Genomic DNA, 18,144 nt, shown 5'->3' with positions numbered 1-18,144 from the left:
TCAATAAAAACAGTGCAGGAGGAAGACGAGGAGGAAGACGAGTACGAGGACGAAGATGAGGACGAAGAGAGGAGCAGATGCATTGGTTGGCAAGCTAACGGGACTGACCCCCTTTTTTCTTTTTTTTTTTCATTTCTGGAGTTATTAATCAGCTTTGTTTTGAGATAATTCCTCAGCATTTCATGGAGTAATATTTCCAATACTCAAGTGTCTTGATCCGAATCCATTTTGTTGTGATGATATAAATGAGGAAATAGACCACAGACCAACAGACCACCTGAAGACCGAAAGCTGTATTTTGTTTGTTTTTTTTAAATCCAAAAGAGAAGATGAGCACGGAGCTATTTGTCAAGTGTATCTCCCACCACGGGATATCAGAAAGAGGATAAGGTGCAGTTTATCTCCTCATCTTGAGCTCTCAGAATGTCCTCTGGTAATCCTGGTGGGTGGGGGGAGAAAGAAAAGATAAGATTTCCAAAGGCTCTGTTAAACAGCTTTTGTTCTATTTGGCTGCCAATAGCCTTCGGGTCTGATCTGGGACGTACTCGGTGTTGTTCTTTGTTTCCATTGCAATAATAATAAAAATAAACCTAATGCTGTGTTCACACCTTGTGTTTAGGGTCATTTGTGTTTATTGGCGTCACTCTGGCCGGAGGTGCCGGAGGGGAGGAGCTTACCTCCGTGTAGACACCAACGTTTCATCCACCAAGGTGGGATAAAAACCCTGAGTGCTGCTTTGCAGGTGTTCACAGACGGGTTGGGGTACATGACGTCATGTTGGTTCACTGCGGCGGTATGAACCCAAAATATAACCGATTTGGCTGTTTTTTTATTGTAAAAACTGACAAGAAGGATGCCGAAGTAACTACACAATGAATACAGCTGATTCTTAAAAAAAGAACAGCTTTTAAAATGCTTGTTTTCTAAATGGAGTTCGATGCTAGGCTATGCTAACATTGTAGCTGCTCCATCAACGGACAAAATAACGCAGCGTAGGCATGAATTTGGCAAATATCATTACTTGTTCTACTATAGACATGCGTTTGGTCTATACACCTACATTTATACACAATATGAAGTACTGACCAACAGACAGCTATCTTATATTTTCTTCTTTTCCAATTCAACAAAGTCAGTGAAGTATTTATGTTAATTGTGAAATATCTTTTGTCTTCTTCCCTCTTTTTGTCTGACACTCACTATTATTCAAACACACACACACACACACACACACACACATACACACACACACACTTTTACACACACACACACTTTTACACACACGGACCCTGAAATATTTCCACCAGCCATTGAATTAACGGAGTGTACAGGCATGAAGGGCTGTGTGTGTGTGCGTGTGTGTGTGTGTGTGTGTGTGCATGCTGTAGTAAGCCTATCATGTTCACTGCTAACTCAATAATCCACCAAGATGACAACAATCAATCAGGAATAGAAAGGCCTCTGCCCACCCGGACACACACACTCACACTAACACACACTCACACTAACACACACTCACACAAACCCACACGGCACAATTAGCCCACAATTCATAGGAAGCCGGTTACTGGAGAGTGGGGTCCAATTTGATCAAAAGATACCGACGCTCTTCCAGGAAGAGAGAGCCGGCTACGCAGCGGCCCGTAAAAGCCTCCCGCGAGCGCAAATGACTCCCTGCAGGGCGAGCGAATCTCTTAGTGTGTATTTTGGTTTTGGGTGTGTGTATATGCGGAGAGGCATGTTGCCCACACATACCACTCCTCCCACCATAAATACTGAGCAATTAGGGGGCGGCTGCGACAGCAGGATGCAAGAAGCCCCTCTCTCGCCTCCTCTGCTGCCCACCCTTTGTTTGTTCGCCACCCATCCTCCTCTCTCTCTCCTTTCACATGCTCATCCCTCCGTTTCCAGCTCCCCGAAAGCCATCAATTATTCCCACTTTCGGGGCCACGTGACACCAGATTACCAACGAGGTTCATGGGCCTCAGCCGGCGTACATCTTCTCAGTTTCTAGTGGCCAAGCAGCAAGTGGACACTCTGTAATCCCTCCTTTTCTCAAAACTGAGAACATCAAAGTCCCCCCTCCAAAAAAACATTTCAATCATCACCACCTTCTTTAACTTGCCGTGAAGGAGACGGAGAGGGAAGTGAGCCACACGTTTAAAAAAGAGTGATAAGAGGATCAGAGAGAGCGGAGTGTCGGAGAGGGAGAACACGTTTGATCCTCATTATATTGGAGCAATTACGATGTGCATGTGTGCTCGAGATAAGTGGATGAGAAACCGTTTGGCTAAGCCGAGGCATCCGACTGGGAGCCAAACATGTGGGTTTGACAGTTGTTGACGATGAATAAAGTAAACCGCGTTGTCACAAGTTAGTGAGGCGCCGGAGAGCAGGAGGCACTTCTGACTAGGCGTCGAAAAAGGCCTTTATGGATGCGGATTATTAAAAAACTATTCACACGATGCCGATTTGTGCAGTGGTGGGCCGTGGATTTTCTACCTGGGCCTTCTGTGCTGTCTGATATAGTTCACATAAATATGCACATGACAGGATGCTGCGTCATTAACGGACAATGCATGCAGTTCACATCAACAAGAACCAGTCACATTTAGTTATAACGAAACATGATAAAACAATCCAACAAAACTGCGGCACTAAAACGCTGCACACTCCAGAGAACAAGCTTCCATAGAGACATAGAGGTGAAATCTGATTGGATGAAAGCTCTCCTTAAAAAAATGTGTGAAAAACTATTACATTATAAAATATATATAACTTTGTGATACTGTTTAGTCAAGCAGAGAAGGCTTAGCTGGCCCTGACGGCCCACCACTGGATTTGTGACATGTTGCAGCACTTTTTTAAGAAAAGATTTGAATTGATTCACACAGATGGAGAAATAACGAGCAGTGTGCTGTCGACCCAGAGCGGCGTCTGGCAGGCTGTCCGAGGTAAACGGCTACGTAGACTAAGCCTCCTTTTAGCGAAAGGGCTTTTATTGTAAAAGGGTGAAAAAAGATAGGAGTGTATGTGGTCTACGCTGCTGTTTTAACTCTTTGAGCCCAAAAATGGGGACCCTTTTATAGCAGGTCACAAGGTACAAATCAAGAAAAAAACATGGTATAAATAAAAAAAAAAACATGTTAGGTATCTAATTAAACATAGAAATCAGGGCTACAATAATATATAATCCCCATGTACAAAATCTAAACTCAACTCAAACAATACATATGATTAGGGGTTAGGGTGACGGCTACATATTTACGTTCTGCTCAACGTCATCGGTTGATGCCTCCTGACTAAAAAACTATTCCAGAATTGTTTTATTGTTGTTTAAATTGATGGACGGGAAAAATTAAAACCCAGCTGCTACAGGTTTGTGAGTGAGCGTCTATTAAATAAATGACCAATTTGTGTGACGTCACCTTGCAAACTTTAGTGCCCCCGATGCTAACAATGCTACGTGGTAGACTAAAGGTTCTTCTTTCTCCCCGCGGGCGTCTTCTGGTCTGATCGGTGACGAGCGCTGACATCTGTTTTATTCTGTCTCATCTTTTTCTCTTTCCGCTGCAGGGCTCGGTGTGTTTCTCGGCATCCCATGCGGCCTAAACACACCGGCCAATGGGAACGGGAGGACTTGGTGTAAAAGCAGCGCACGGTGCTGAAAGGATGGAGGTGACCGGTGACCCTCTCGTGTTCACAGCTCTCCACCGTAGCCTCCAGGAACCGTAAATCACATCCGTGTTTTCTGCACATCTGTGTGTGAAATGTCCTCTGATGACACGCTACTGAACGTGTCATCAGGATCTGTGGTGTGTGTGTGTGTGTGTGTGTGTGTGTGTGCGCGTTCAGTGTGACTTTGGGCTGCATGAGTCAGTCTCCTCTATGTTCAAACGTATAACTGTGACTCACAAAGACAATGAAAGACATTGAGGAGGAGATGTGAGGGATTGACATGTTTTCTCCTGGGTGTGTTCTTTATCTTAATAGACTGAGTAATGTGTAGTTTTTACTTTACTCATTAGCCAATGAGGCCGAGAGCAAAACATGGCACCTTATAAAAAGCCAGCCAGCTCTTTCACTGTCTTCCTCTCCATGCAGGTTTGACATAGAACGGTTGTTCTGATTTCCCTCGCGGGTATGTAAATGACTGAGCAGTAACTCCACTTCTCTGAGTGTGCAGCTCTGTAAATCAGCGGTTCCAAATCTGGCTGTTGAAGATCCCTACCCCCCGGGGAGGGGAACGCAGCACAAGTCTGAGGGAGTCGGCACAGATGGTTAACAGGATAGAAAATCTAAAAAAACACATTTTTTCGCACCAAAAAAAATCTTTTGACTTCCTTCTTTGCATGTTTTTCTTGAGAAATCCGCCTCTCTGTGGTTCTAAAAAGGATCTGAGGTAAAGCAAAGAGGAGAAGGGGATCTACTTGGGATGAATTGGTGTCAATCTGTAGAAAAAGGTCTTCATGGGTTCGCGTGCCCTTCGAGCAGAGACCTGACCTGAGATCAGAGTCAGACGGGGTCGAAGTTAAACTCAATTACACTCTAACCGGGTCACTCGGGGTCTGGTTTTACTGCCATGGCTCTCGGGTCTCATACGTGAGTGGACCTGAAGGGGTCAGAGCGTAATCGGTATCAGCTCTGATCACGACAAGCAAACATCTAAGGAGCCTTTTTAGTGGCCAATGTAAAAGATTTATGCTAATGGAGGCAGGGTTGGTAATCGTCTTCAAATGTTTTTTAGTGTATTAGCAGAAAAAATGTATAAAATGCTCAGACGGAAAAAAAGGACTGCTATAATTCGCAGCTTTTGGAGCTGTTTGCTGCTTTCATTGGAAAAGAGTTGGGCTGGGTTTTTAGGTTACGCAACACTAGCTTTAAATAACAGTTATATATTTTTTATTTGACATTAAAGTGGTTAGAAAATGATTATCTCTATATCCATCTACCAGTTTGCTACAACAAAGTGTGTATTGAAGGTGTTTGAACACTTTCTATTATTTTTAGAAATTAGTCTTTGAAACATATTACGTAATTATTTTCATTTTGGGTCAAACATGTTGGACCTGTTATGCTTTCCACACGGACGTGAGCTGAAATAGAAATCGGGATGAACACCTTCATGCAGGTTTCTCCTCGAGGAAAACCGATATTCTCCCAACCAGCAGGGGGCAGTGCAGCAGAAATCATCGTCTGTTGCATGGTTTCAGTTCAATTGTTGCTGTGTTGTCCTGTGAGGACGGAAGTTCATTTTGAAAAGATCGTTTGCATTTAATACGCAGAATTTGACATGTGTTGCTCGACTTTTGTAGGAAAGAAGAATCCTCCAACAAGTTGCCATCGTTGTAGGAAGATACTTGAGGAGTACATATAGCTTGCAAGCCAAAAAGATTGTGGACCGCCTCTCTCACTATTCCATCAACACAACATGCCACCACCACATTCAGTCGCTGTTGAATTAATCAAAAGGAAAAGCTGTTTGACGGCTACACACACACACACATACACACACACTCGCAGAACTGGGTGTTACTTTCAGTAACTACGATCCTGAGCGACATCAAAACAACTGCTCTATTGCAAAATCTAAATGAGGAGAAAGATACACACCATGATTCAGAGGCTGTCAGGCTTTTTTACATTTATTTTGTAATGTGCCATGCTTTGCCCTGGCTTGTCTTTACTCTGTGACTCCCAGCAGGCAGTAAAGTACTTCTCAAAAACTTTCCCCAATCCAATTTTTCACCTCTCGCCCGGGTAAAGTCATTATGCGGCGGAGCCTGCCTGGTCCTTGTGTAACTAATGGTGCCCATATCGGCATGTGTGTGAGCGTGTGTGTGTGTGTGTGTGGCTTTCATTGGGTCTGTGAAGGCTTGGATAGATAGATAGCCCTCGGTGGTGCCTGGTTGAACAGGGATTAAGAGGTAGGGTGCCTTCATAAGCTACGTTCCTCTCCGCTGTTTGAAATACGGTCCGCGCGGCGCAACACGCAGCTAGCTGGTCCCTTTGTGCTCCGCTGAGTACCGTTTGTTTTAGGTAGCTAAACAGACACAGAGGGAGGTGCTCAAAGCAGCCGAGTGTTTCTCACAAAGTGGCCATTGAGAGCCGAAGAATCAAAGAGCTCTTTATTCAACATGAAATATGTTAAACTTCTGGAGCTCTTAGTGCTAATAACATGCTAATCTCTCAGCGCTATTGGGAACACACGACGCACAAATCCGTTTCCCGCTGAAAGAAACCGGATGAAAGCCGGTGCTTTGAACCGGGGCTCTCTGTGGACTCCGGCAAACTACTTTAAAAACTTCTCAGTTTTGTTTCTTCGTGCCGTAGTGTTCCCTCTGTTACCGTTGCTCTCTTTTTAAGATATAAAAAAGCTATAAGCGTCTTACGGACCGGACTTTAGACTTCTGGTCGGTTCAATACAGTCAACGATCAGACCGATTGAGAGTCGCCTCGTCCGTGGTTAAAAGTCAACCTCCTTTAACCCTTTTACATCTGTAATTATGACAGTCCGCCTGGTCCTTTTTGTCTTTTTTAATCAATAAATATGTCAGAAAATGTCCTTTTGGCAAAATTATTTTGCTCCTTTTTTCAGGAGAAATGTAACTTTCACAATCTGGCAAGTATTTGTCATTATTTTATGCTATAAAGGCTTAATTCCCTCCATCTTCCAAACAGTTCCTTCAACCTTTTTGCTTTAACATTTTTTCCTCAGATAAACGTTGAACTTCAATCAGTGTGCGAAATACGCGTCGACTCTGGGTGGTCCGACACCTCTAAAATCACGAGACAATTAATTATCACACGCAGTAGTCACTAACGTCTTTTTAAATGATTCAAACTGCATTTCGCACACTGGTTACAGTTCAAATAGTGTTTTTTCAGTTCGCCCCTCGTATACAAACGATGCTCATGCGTCTGATGACATTATTTCACTTTCATCCCATCGATTCAAATGAAAAGCCACGGGCCTTTTCTCTCGGCTGCTGCTTCGGTTCCTCGTGATGGTTCACCGTCACAGCTTACAGGACGGTTATAGAGCAGAGTCATCGGTAACACCTGCACTTTTCCTTCACTGAAAACAAAATGTCAAAATGTCATGATGTGAAAAAAGACTGAAACCCCCAAAACAGAAGAAGGGGTCGAGACAGCGCTGCAGAAGGCGGCTTTTTATATTTTTCGTCAGTACTTTTTTAAGGCATCTAACCACACACCCTCTAGTTCATGAATTTAAATAATCCTCTTGATATTATTCTGCATGGTATGTGACATTAATGTGAGCTGCCAAGCCGCTCACAGATCAGAGAGGATAAAGTCTGCGTGTGTAAAATAAAAAGAGCGTTAGCATGAATTCCATCGTTATCCGAACGTTGAAGCCTCGTTCTCTGGTCGTGTCGCTCGTAGCTAATCTTTTGTTAGAAGAAGAAAAAAAGAACCTTTTCAACCGTTAGTCCTTCAGTCTGAACTGCTTTCACGCTCAGTTTCTCAAAACCCGCCGAGCCGTCGTCTTGACTGCGCGAGGCAGCAGCAGGGTTCACCGACATGTGACCCAAATTCGGAGACGGCGACGGCAAACATCCCTTTGCTCTCGCGGCCGGTATCTCTTGTGAAGCGCTTATCTCGCTCGCTCGCTCTCCACTCCGCCGCCAGCCGGCATCACTTTTAAGTTTATCTGCAAAGGTGGCGGCAACGTCGGGATTATCAGAGGCTAATTTAGATTTTGCCGCATCAACCGAGTGGAAGAATGCGGCGGCGGCGCTGGTGGCGGTTGTGTGATTTTTTTTTTTTTAGCCTCAACCCAAAGGGATTAATGTCACTTGTGAGGTTTTTGTCTCCATTTCTTGTGGCTCCAAATTTCCTTGTTTGTTGTGTGGGCGTCATTTTGGAAAATGAGGGATGAGACAGCAGAACCAAAACACACACATACACACACACACACACACACAGATCCTTTGATTTCTCCGAGGGGATGACGAAAAAAAGAGAAAAAGCGAGACAAGCATACAGCCGTGGATAAAACCCAAAACACGCCAACAATGGATAGGGTAGAGGGGAAAGTGACGGAAACGAGAGCGGCTTAAACGAGCCAATCCTCGCTCCCCGTCCGCCTCCCCGTGTCCCAGATCTAACAAAACAAAAAAAAAACTGTCCAGGTTTCGCCCCAATTAACAAGTAGGGGATTTCACAGCGACAGAAGAAAGATTCTCATCACGACTACAGCAGCGAAGGCAAACAGCTGTCAGCGGTTTGCACCCTCCGGCTCCGCTCTCCATAATTGAGTCGGTAATGTTGCTCTTTTCATCATTACGCCATCACTCCCGATCCATCATCGAGGAAGCGAACGTCCCTGCTGTCCGACCGCCTGATCGCTCGGCAACAATTAGAGCGAAAACATCCGGCGAGTCATCAGCCGCTTGTAAAACAAGGCCCAAAAAAAATAGAAGAAATTAAGAATCAGTGTGTGGGGTTTTTGAGTGAGACGAATACGCTTTGCGGACGTGAGACTGAATGCGATGAGTCGGGATACTCGTCCCAGCTGTGGCGCTCCCAAAGCAATTTATTTTCGATGCCGCACTATAACAAATGACACCGCTGGAACCGCTGGAATGGAAAGAGAGAAATGGGCTCGCAAATAGTTCTAGTTTTATCTCCATTATAGCTTAATATTGCAGCGTCACTGATGCGGAACACACACAGTCCTCTGCACGGATGAGTACACACACACACACACACACACACACACACACACACACACACACACACACATGCACGTGTGTTTGGCAGCCCAAGGTTTTCACTATAACCACATAATTAATGGTCTGTTAAATTGAAGACATTAAAAAATGGAGAACAGTTGTAAAAAAGGAAAAGAAAAGGCCACCAGGGACACGCAGGAGACGGCTTTTCCAAGAACACACACACATTATTACAAACCAACAGCGAGGGCAGCGACTCCCGACTCCGGGGGAAGGTCGAAAAATAAAGAAGCCCAACGCGAGAGAGTCGTCACCTCTTAGCAATTAGCATAAAAGATGGCCGCTTCAATGAGCAAAGTCACACGGGAGTATGAAGTAAGCACATTTTTAGAGACAAAGAAAATACTTAACTTCACTCAATCAATGCCAAACTTTGCAAAGATGCTCTTAACATATAGGGCCATGTTATATATTAAATTCAAATATAGAAAATATAGTTACGATAAGAAAATACAACTTTTAATTATTATTTTTTGCAAAATATACATATTATTTTTACTTTTCTGTGCACTATCATAAGCCAATATACCAGTGACACATACATGAACTTATTATCTATGTTCCCAAGGGTTTTCTGTATATTATACCTTTTTAAGTTATTCAAATAGGCCTTGTGGTTGAGGAGATAATCAATATTTAGTACGGGTATATTAACCATTCGGATAAGGTTAAAGTCGAGGTATCTGGAATCTGCATCCAACACTCCCACGTCTCCGGTTGACAGGTTGTTGTCGTTGTCGTTGTTGTTGTTTATCTCCTGCAGCCTCTTCAGCATCTTATTGTCTCCATAAAGGTCTCCGTGGTAACGGCACACCGGAGAGGAAAGAGACGGAGAGAACATGAAAGAGTGGGGAAAAGGAAAAGCCAAACATAGAGATTCCGGGTCTCTAGGGTCACGCTCATAATTGGCCCAGAGTGAGAGGTCGTCGTCGTCCTCCTCTCTCTCTCTCTCTCTCTCTCTCTCTCTCTCTCTCTCTCTCTCTCTCTCTCTCTCTCTCTCTCTCTCCTTCCCTCCACCTTTCGATCTGCATCCCCCCCTGAACCTCCAGAGTCTCTGGCCCCGCTGATAAATCAGCCGGTGATCAATAATTCAAACACACTCCCAGCGATGGGGCGGGAGAAGATGTAAAAGAGAAGGAGAGATATCAAACAAAGCCCCGTTGTTGTTTTAACAAAGGCGACACGTTACAGCAGGAACGTTCATCACACATTCAGGCGGAGTTTACCCATGATGCACCGGGCCTCCCCGATGAGGCGACGGCAGAAGTCTGTGCGGGTGCATTTATTATCATGCAGTCACCTTGGCGTCCTGACCTACGGTACACTTTCTGTTAAATCAACGCTGCTTTTTTAATTTTTTTATTTTCAGCGCTCAGACAGGATGAGCTGCAATCAACACAGTTTAGGTCAAGACCACAATCAGCGCGGAAACACCAGGGGTCCATTTGACACACACACACACACACACACACACACACACACACACTGTAGTTAATTATGTCGACCTGCGTGACCTTCAGAGAGAGCAGCGTAGGAGCCCAGAGACAGAGGGAGACGGGGTGAAGACCTCCGTCTCTCACTCTGGAAAGACAAAACAAGCGTGAACCTTTGAAAGGTCGGGGATTAAAACACGTCCCGTCTTTTGAGATTAGTGGAAGTTGTCCATCGAGGATTTTTTGACGCGTCCGAGCAGCAGCTTTCAATCAATCTGAGTCGGTCCGAACGGAGAGGCCAAGCTCCGCCCCTTTTCCGTTTGACCACCATGCGGCATTATTTAGGGAAAAAACGTAAAAAAAAAAAAAAAAGGATTTGATCTCATTTGAATCGTGCCATGAAATGAACACTCGATGCTGTCGGTTTAAAAGATGATGTCAGTCAAGGGGTCGCATTTTGTGGCAGAACATTCAGAGGTTTAAGACGACAAAAATATGTAAATGTAAATAAATCTGTCTCGCTCCTTCTTTCTCTTGCTCCAAATAAATCTGTCTCGCTCCTTCTTTCTCTCGCTCCTTTTCTCTCTCTCTCCTTCTCTCTCTCCTTCTCTCTCTCTCCTTCTCTCTCGCTCCTTCTCTCTCTCTCTCGCTCTTTCTCTCTCTCTCTCCTTCTCTCTCTCTCCTTCTCTCTCTCTCGCTCCTTCTCTCTCTCTCCTTCTCTCTCTCCTTCTTTCTCTCTCTCCTTCTCTCTCTCTCTCGCTCCTTCTCTCTCTCTCCTTCTCTCTCTCTCCTTCTCTCTCTCTCTCGCTCCTTCTCTCTCTCTCCTTCTCTCTCTCTCCTTCTCTCTCGCTCCTTCTCTGTCTCTCTCTCTCCTTCTCTCTCTCTCCTTCTCTCTCGCTCCTTCTCTCTCTCTCTCCTTCTCTCTCTCTCGCTCCTTTTCTCTCTCTCGCTCCTTCTCTCTCCTTCTCTCTCTCATTCTCTCTCTCTCTCTCCTTCTCTCTCGCTCCTTCTCTCTCTCTCTCCTTCTCTCTCTCTCCTTCTCTCTCGCTCCTTCTCTCTCCTTCTCTCTCTCATTCTCTCTCTCTCTCTCCTTCTCTCTCGCTCCTTCTCTCTCTCTCTCCTTCTCTCTCTCTCCTTCTCTCTCGCTCCTTCTCTCTCTCTCTCTCCTTCTCTCTCTCCTTCTCTCTCGCTCCTTCTCTCTCTCTCTCTCCTTCTCTCTCTCCTTCTCTCTCTCTCTCCTTCTCTCTCTCTCCTTCTCTCTCTCTCTCCTTCTCTCTCTCCTTCTCTCTCTCTCTCCTTCTCTCTCTCTCGCTCCTTCTCTCTCTCTCTCCTTCTCTCTCTCTCGCTCCTTCTCTCTCTCTCTCGCTCCTTCTCTCTCTCTCCTTCTCTCTCTCTCCTTCTCTCTCTCTCCTTCTCTCTCTCTCTTGCTCCTTCTCTCTCTCTCCTTCTCTCTCTCTCCTTCTCTCTCGCTCCTTCTCTGTCTCTCTCTCTCTCCTTCTCTCTCTCTCCTTCTCTCTCGCTCCTTCTCTCTCTCTCTCCTTCTCTCTCTCTCGCTCCTTTTCTCTCTCTCGCTCCTTCTCTCTCCTTCTCTCTCCTTCTCTCTCTCCTTCTCTCTCTCTCTCTCCTTCTCTCTCTCTCCTTCTCTCTCGCTCCTTCTCTCTCTCTCTCCTTCTCTCTCGCTCCTTCTCTCTCTCTCTCTCTCCTTCTCTCTCTCCTTCTCTCTCGCTCCTTCTCTCTCTCTCTCTCCTTCTCTCTCTCCTTCTCTCTCTCTCTCCTTCTCTCTCTCTCTCCTTCTCTCTCTCCTTCTCTCTCGCTCCTTCTCTCTCTCTCTCCTTCTCTCTCTCTCGCTCCTTCTCTCTCTCTCTCCTTCTCTCTCTCCTTCTCTCTCTCTCTCTCTCTCCTTCTTTCTCTCTCTCTCTCTCTCGCTCCTTCTCTCTCTCTCCTTCTCTCTCTCTCCTTCTCTCTCGCTCCTTCTCTGTCTCTCTCTCTCCTTCTCTCTCTCTCCTTCTCTCTCGCTCCTTCTCTCTCTCTCTCCTTCTCTCTCTCTCGCTCCTTCTCTCTCTCCTTCTCTCTCTCTCTCCTTCTCTCTCTCTCCTTCTCTCTCTCTCTCCTTCTCTCTCTCTCGCTCCTTCTCTCTCTCCTTCTCTCTCTCTCTCCTTCTCTCTCTCCTTCTCTCTCTCTCTCCTTCTCTCTCTCTCCTTCTCTCTCTCTCCTTCTCTCTCTCCTTCTCTCTCGCTCCTTCTCTCTCTCTCTCCTTCTCTCTCTCTTGCTCCTTCTCTCTTTCTCTCCTTCTCTCTCTCCTTCTTTCTCTCTCCTTCTCTCTCGCTCCTTCTCTGTCTCTCTCTCTCCTTCTCTCTCTCTCCTTCTCTCTTGCTCCTTCTCTCTCTCTCCTTCTCTCTCTCTCGCTCCTTTTCTCTCTCTCGCTCCTTCTCTCTCCTTCTCTCTCTCCTTCTCTCTCTCTCTCCTTCTCTCTCTCCTTCTCTCTCTCTCTCCTTCTCTCTCGCTCCTTCTCTCTCTCTCCTTCTCTCTCTCCTTCTCTCTCTCGCTCCTTCTCTCTCTCTCTCTCCTTCTCTCTCTCTCCTTCTCTCTCGCTCCTTCTCTCTCTCCTTCTCTCTCTCTCTCCTTCTCTCTCTCCTTCTCTCTCTCTCTCCTTCTCTCTCGCTCCTTCTCTCTCTCTCTCCTTCTCTCTCTCCTTCTCTCTCGCTCCTTCTCTCTCTCTCTCCTTCTCTCTCTCTCTCTCTCCTTCTCTCTCTCTCCTTCTCTCTCTCTCCTTCTCTCTCGCTCCTTCTCTCTCTCCTTCTCTCTCTCTCTGTCCTTCTCTCTCTCTCGCTCCTTCTCTCTCTCTCTCCTTCTCTCTCTCTCCTTCTCACTCTCTCTCTCCTTCTCTCTCTCTCCTTCTCTCTCTCTCCTTCTCTCTCGCTCCTTCTCTCTCTCTCCTTCTCTCTCTCTCCTTCTCTCTCTCTCTCTCCTTCTCTCTGTCCTTCTCTCTCTCTCATTCTCTCTCTCTCTCCTTCTCTCTCTCTCCTTCTCTCTCTCTCTCTCCTTCTCTCTCTCTCCTTCTCTCTCTCCTTCTCTCTCGCTCCTTCTCTCTCTCTCTCCTTCTCTCTCTCTCTCTCTCCTTCTCTCTCTCTCCTTCTCTCTCTCTCCTTCTCTCTCGCTCCTTCTCTCTCTCCTTCTCTCTCTCTCTGTCCTTCTCTCTCTCTCGCTCCTTCTCTCTCTCTCCTTCTCTCTCTCTCCTTCTCACTCTCTCTCTCCTTCTCTCTCGCTCCTTCTCTCTCGCTCCTTCTCTCTCTCTCCTTCTCTCTCTCTCCTTCTCTCTCTCTCTCTCCTTCTCTCTGTCCTTCTCTCTCTCTCCTTCTCTCTCTCTCATTCTCTCTCTCTCTCCTTCTCTCTCTCTCCTTCTCTCTCTCTCCTTCTCTCTCTCCGTTGATGGTAGGATAACGTTACGTTTCTGTACTTTATTGTAAAATAATTAGTGAGCCGTTTATCGCAGCTTGTTTTTTCAAACGTTATTTCAAAGTTTTTTCGGAATCTGCTCTTTTTATTTTCATGAAGAATAAAATGTTCTCGGACGAAGGTTGTGAAATGTGTAAATAATAAAATGATAATTTAACAAGTAAAACGACTAGTCCAAAATTATGTGAAATTGCATAATCTTAGGTTTGAAAACAACTTTAATGTTCCTTATGTAATACCGCTGTGCAGACATGTGAACAAGAGGAACTGGCTCCTCCCCTGGTCTTGAGCTCTCAGGGCCACCGTAGTAACGACCGGTTTAAACTCACAATGTCTTTAAGTGCGACAGAGCGTTTAATACCGTTTGCCTTGTGGACTCTAGAGCGCTCTTAAATTTCACTACCCGCTTGACCTACTGACCTATTGACCTCTCAGAAACGAAGCCAATAAATAAAATTGAAAGGACCCACAAGCTGCGCCGTGCCGACTCCACAGCCCGAATACGGACACTTCCGTTCACTGGTTGCAAAAAGAAACCAAGATGGCGAACGAGAGGCTACTTCTCCGCTCGATAGGCTCATGAATATTCTGCAGGACATTTGAATGTTAGCGCCTCCATGAAAGCAGAATGAGTGAGCAGTGAAGACAGGATGAAGAAGACGAGGCGCTCTGCTTCTCCGCCACGAAAGAAAACTTTTCTTTCCTTGGAAGCACTTTGGTTGAACTCGGCCTCCTCTGAAGCGTTCGCTACAAAGCTGCTACTTCCTCTGGCTGTGTCATCAGAAGAGTAGAGAGGGAGGAAGCGATGCAGCGTGATGCAAGGCGGCGCCGACTGACGCTGGTGGGGAGTCTGAGTCTGAGTCTGAGTCTTCTGTTTGTTTTTAAGGGTGAGGATGTAGACGGCACGAAGAGCCAGAGAGAAGCCTTCCAGACTCCGCGCCATAAGTCTGGGAAGGGAATGCAGGTGTGTCCCTCAAGGTGGGTTCATAGCCCTCATCGTGTTTGTGTTTCATCAGAGAGGGAGCAGACACACACACACACACACACACACACACACACACACACACACACACACACACACATATTTATGGTCCATGTTGTATTCCAGCCAGTCGCTCGTTGCTCGTGATCAGAGTTGGCGTCGGCGTTGGCGTCTTCGTCTTCAACGGCGTCTTTTTCTGCGTCTTCGTCTGCGTCTTCGTCTGCGTCTTCGTCTTCGACTGCGTCTGCGTCTGCGTCTGCGTCTTCGTCTTTGTCTGCGTCTCCGTCTGCGTCTTCGTCTTCTTCTGCGCCTTCGTCCGCGTCTTCGTCTTTGTCGCCGTCTTTGTCGCCGTCTTTGTCGCCGTCTTTGTCGCCATCTTCGTCGCCGTCTTCGTCGCCGTCTTCGTCGCCGTCTTCGTCGCCGTCTTCGTCTTCGTCGCCGTCTTCGTCGCCGTCTTCGTCGCCGTCTTCGTCGCCGTCTTTGTCGCCGTCTTCGTCGCCGTCTTCGTCTCCGTCTCCTTCTGCATCTTCGTCTGCGTCTTCGTCTTCTACTGCGCCTTCGTCCGCGTCTTCGTCAGCGTTCGTCGCCGTCTTCGTCGCCGTCTTTGTCGCCGTCTTTGTCGCCGTCTTCGTCTGCATCTTCGTCTTCGTCTCCGTCTTCTTCTGCATCTTCGTCTGCGTCTGCGTCTTCGTCTCCGTCTTCTTCTGCATCTTCATCTTCGTCTTCGTCTTCGTCTGCGTCTTCGTCTGCGTCGCCTTCTTCGCCGCCTTTTTCGCCGTCTTCTTCGTCGCCTTCTCTGTCTTCGTCGTCTTTGCCGGCGTCTTCTCCCCACCATGACCGACGAAGAGGCCCTCTTCCTCATCAATCACCCGCGTTCCTCGCCACGGCGTCCGTTCAGCGCGAGCTGCGTTCCTCTCCAGCCGAGATCGCCTAGACCTCATTCCTGGGGTCTTCAGGGCAACGCTTCAAAACAACTCCCGAAAAAAAAAAATAGAAAGCAGCTCGCCTTTGTCTCGGAGTACAAACTAACCGTCAGACGGCCGCTCTCTCTCTGGGGCTGATCGAGGGGCTCCGACCAGCGACCCGCTGTCTGGACCGATTAGGCTGCGGGAGGGGAGAGGGATCGGGAGGCGGTTGCGATCAATACAGCTCATTATCAGCTGCCTTCTGTCCCGGCGATGAGAGGAGTCCCACCGCTCGGCCCGTCGACGAGGATTCAATTAAAGTGAGACGGCCGAGATGCCAGAAGAGGTTTTGATCAAAGCACTCCGCCCGGCTAATAAGAGCACGCAGCGCTCCACCGGCGGCTATTTTTACATGTGAGGAGCAGAGTGTAGTTGTTTTGTTAATGTAGTTTCACCCTGTAATGGACTGGGAACAACCTGGCTCATTGCCGATGCATAGGTTTCAGCCAGGGGAGGAGCTGCTCCACACATGTATATTCATGCACACATGCACCTTTCTAAGGGTCACGCAGGGTTTAACGCAACCCCTCTTTGCGGGGTTAAACTCAGAAGTGTGTGTCTGCAGACAGGAAGTGTCAGGTCATCCAGAAAGAGTGCCAGGGGAAAATGAAGCTGTTCCCAGGAGGCTTCTGGGACTTCTCGAGGCGGCCGCTGACAGCTTTATAAACCTCCTAACGAACGGCCCGCCTCCTCCTCTCTAATGAGGCCAAGAGGTCCACAGTCTGGGAAGGGAAAACAGGTGTGTCCCTCAAGGTGGGGTCACAGCCCTCGCTGTGTCGGTGTGACATCAGAGAGGGAACACACACACACACACACACACACACACACACACACACACACACATATATATATATAGTTATGGTCCATGTTGTATTCCTCACTATTTCGTGACTTGACAGAGCTCACAGATGCCCAAATGTCACCAATTTGGAACATGAATTTGGGAACATTGGGGAACCGGGTGGCAGGATGTTAGGGGCGGGACAGGAAGTCACTCCAATGGCAGGAAAACAGAGCAGAAAAAAAACTCAAACTAAACAAAAACGCTCGACATAATCTGATTTCCTCTGGAGAAAAAAAAGCATTGAAACTAAAAAAAGGCGGAGGTTTAATTGTGTGTAGAAGGATACCTGTAACTCTGAGTGTGTGTAAGTGTGTGTGTGTGTGTGGGGGGGGGCTTCTGGGAAATAAAACGTGGTTAATTGGGATGGGCTGTTTAACAGTCATGACTGATATCAACTGCCACCTCGCATCCACTGCTTTCCTTTTGTCTTTATATTCGGATTCAATCACGCCACACGCGATGAATCAGAACGTTCCCCATCTGACTCTTTTGTCTGGAGAAGATGTTATTGGTCCCTCGGCTGTGTGTGTGTGTGTGTGTGTGTGTGTGTGTGTGTGTGTGTGTGTGTGTGTGTGTGTGTGTGTGGTGCCTTATGGTGGAGCGAGCCCCGTTTTAATACCTCCATAAATAACATTGTCACACCCTGTCAAGTAAACTCCACTCAGGGATAGTGGCAGAGAGGCAAGCTGGTCCGAGACGGCACGGGGAAATGTCACTGCAACACACACACACACACACACACACACACACACGCACGCGCGCACACACTTCACTGATCAGGAACTGAAGTGCTTTGTGGAATCCACACCAACACCCAGAGATGCAGCCATGGGTTGTTTTTTTTTCTGGAGGTTCTTAAAATTCTTGGAACACGACACCTCACCCACGATGCGTGACGTCACAATGAGAGTGACGTACGAGGTGCAGAACAATCTCATCCACACAAGAAGAAGAAGAGGAAAACGTGTGTCTGGGACATAAAGTGAGTTACATAACTTTTTTAATTTTTTTAAATGATAAATACCGTTACAATGACATCATCTCTCTTTTTAACCGATCAGCTGATCGGTTAAAAAGAGAGATGATGTCATTGTAACGGTATTTATCATTTAAAAAAATACATGAAGGTATAACGCCAAACAATAAACTTGTGAAACTCCTCTCATGAGGCGCGTGCAGGTCGACTCACCAGCTGTAACGTGCACAGAAAGATGAGCGTGCACCTCCCGCTGCAGCAGCCCATCGTGTCCCGGGAAGAGGAGCGGGACACCCGGGTCCAGGAGAGAGGAGCGGGACTCTCGGGTCCAGAGAGAGGAGCGGGACTCTCGGGTCCAGAGAGAGGAGCGGGACTCTCGGGTCCGGAGAGAGGAGCGGGACTCTCGGGTCCGGAGAGAGGAGCGGGACTCTCGGGTCCAGAGAGAGGAGCGGGACTCTCGGGTCCAGAGAGAGGAGCGGGACTCTCGGGTCCGGGAGAGAGGAGCGGGACTCTCGGGTCCAGAGAGAGGAGCGGGACTCTCGGGTCCAGAGAGAGGAGCGGGACTCTCGGGTCCGGGAGAGAGGAGCGGGACTCTCGGGTCCGGGATGGAAGGACTTGGGGGTGTAAACCGGGTCTCAGACTCAGTCCTGGTGCGAGTCCCGGCGTCCCATTCCTCCTCTTCTGATCTATTCCGGTGTCTGAGCAAACACCCTCCCAAAAATATTATAA

The 18,144-nt window shown here is 47.2% G+C and overlaps 1 protein-coding gene across 1 annotated transcript in view; it reads right to left on the bottom strand.

Annotated features, from left to right (window-relative positions):
* The window catches only part of nkain4 (sodium/potassium transporting ATPase interacting 4), a gene marked incomplete at both ends in the record, with an annotated part of 50,365 nt that extends 32,683 nt beyond the window's left edge, over positions 1 to 17,682 (bottom strand). Inside the window, one exon of the mRNA XM_079226680.1 lies at positions 17,629 to 17,682. Coding sequence (XP_079082806.1) covers positions 17,629 to 17,682 — 54 coding nt within the window. The remainder of the gene's footprint in view (positions 1 to 17,628) is intronic.
* Between the last annotated feature and the right edge of the window lie 462 nt (positions 17,683 to 18,144).

The sequence above is a fragment of the Taurulus bubalis genome, assembly GCF_910589615.1.
Source record: "Taurulus bubalis genome assembly, chromosome: 11".
Taxonomy (NCBI): Eukaryota; Metazoa; Chordata; class Actinopteri; order Perciformes; family Cottidae; genus Taurulus; species Taurulus bubalis.
The sequence above is the reverse complement of the archived record's forward strand: the minus strand, read 5'-3'. Positions and strand labels throughout refer to the sequence as shown.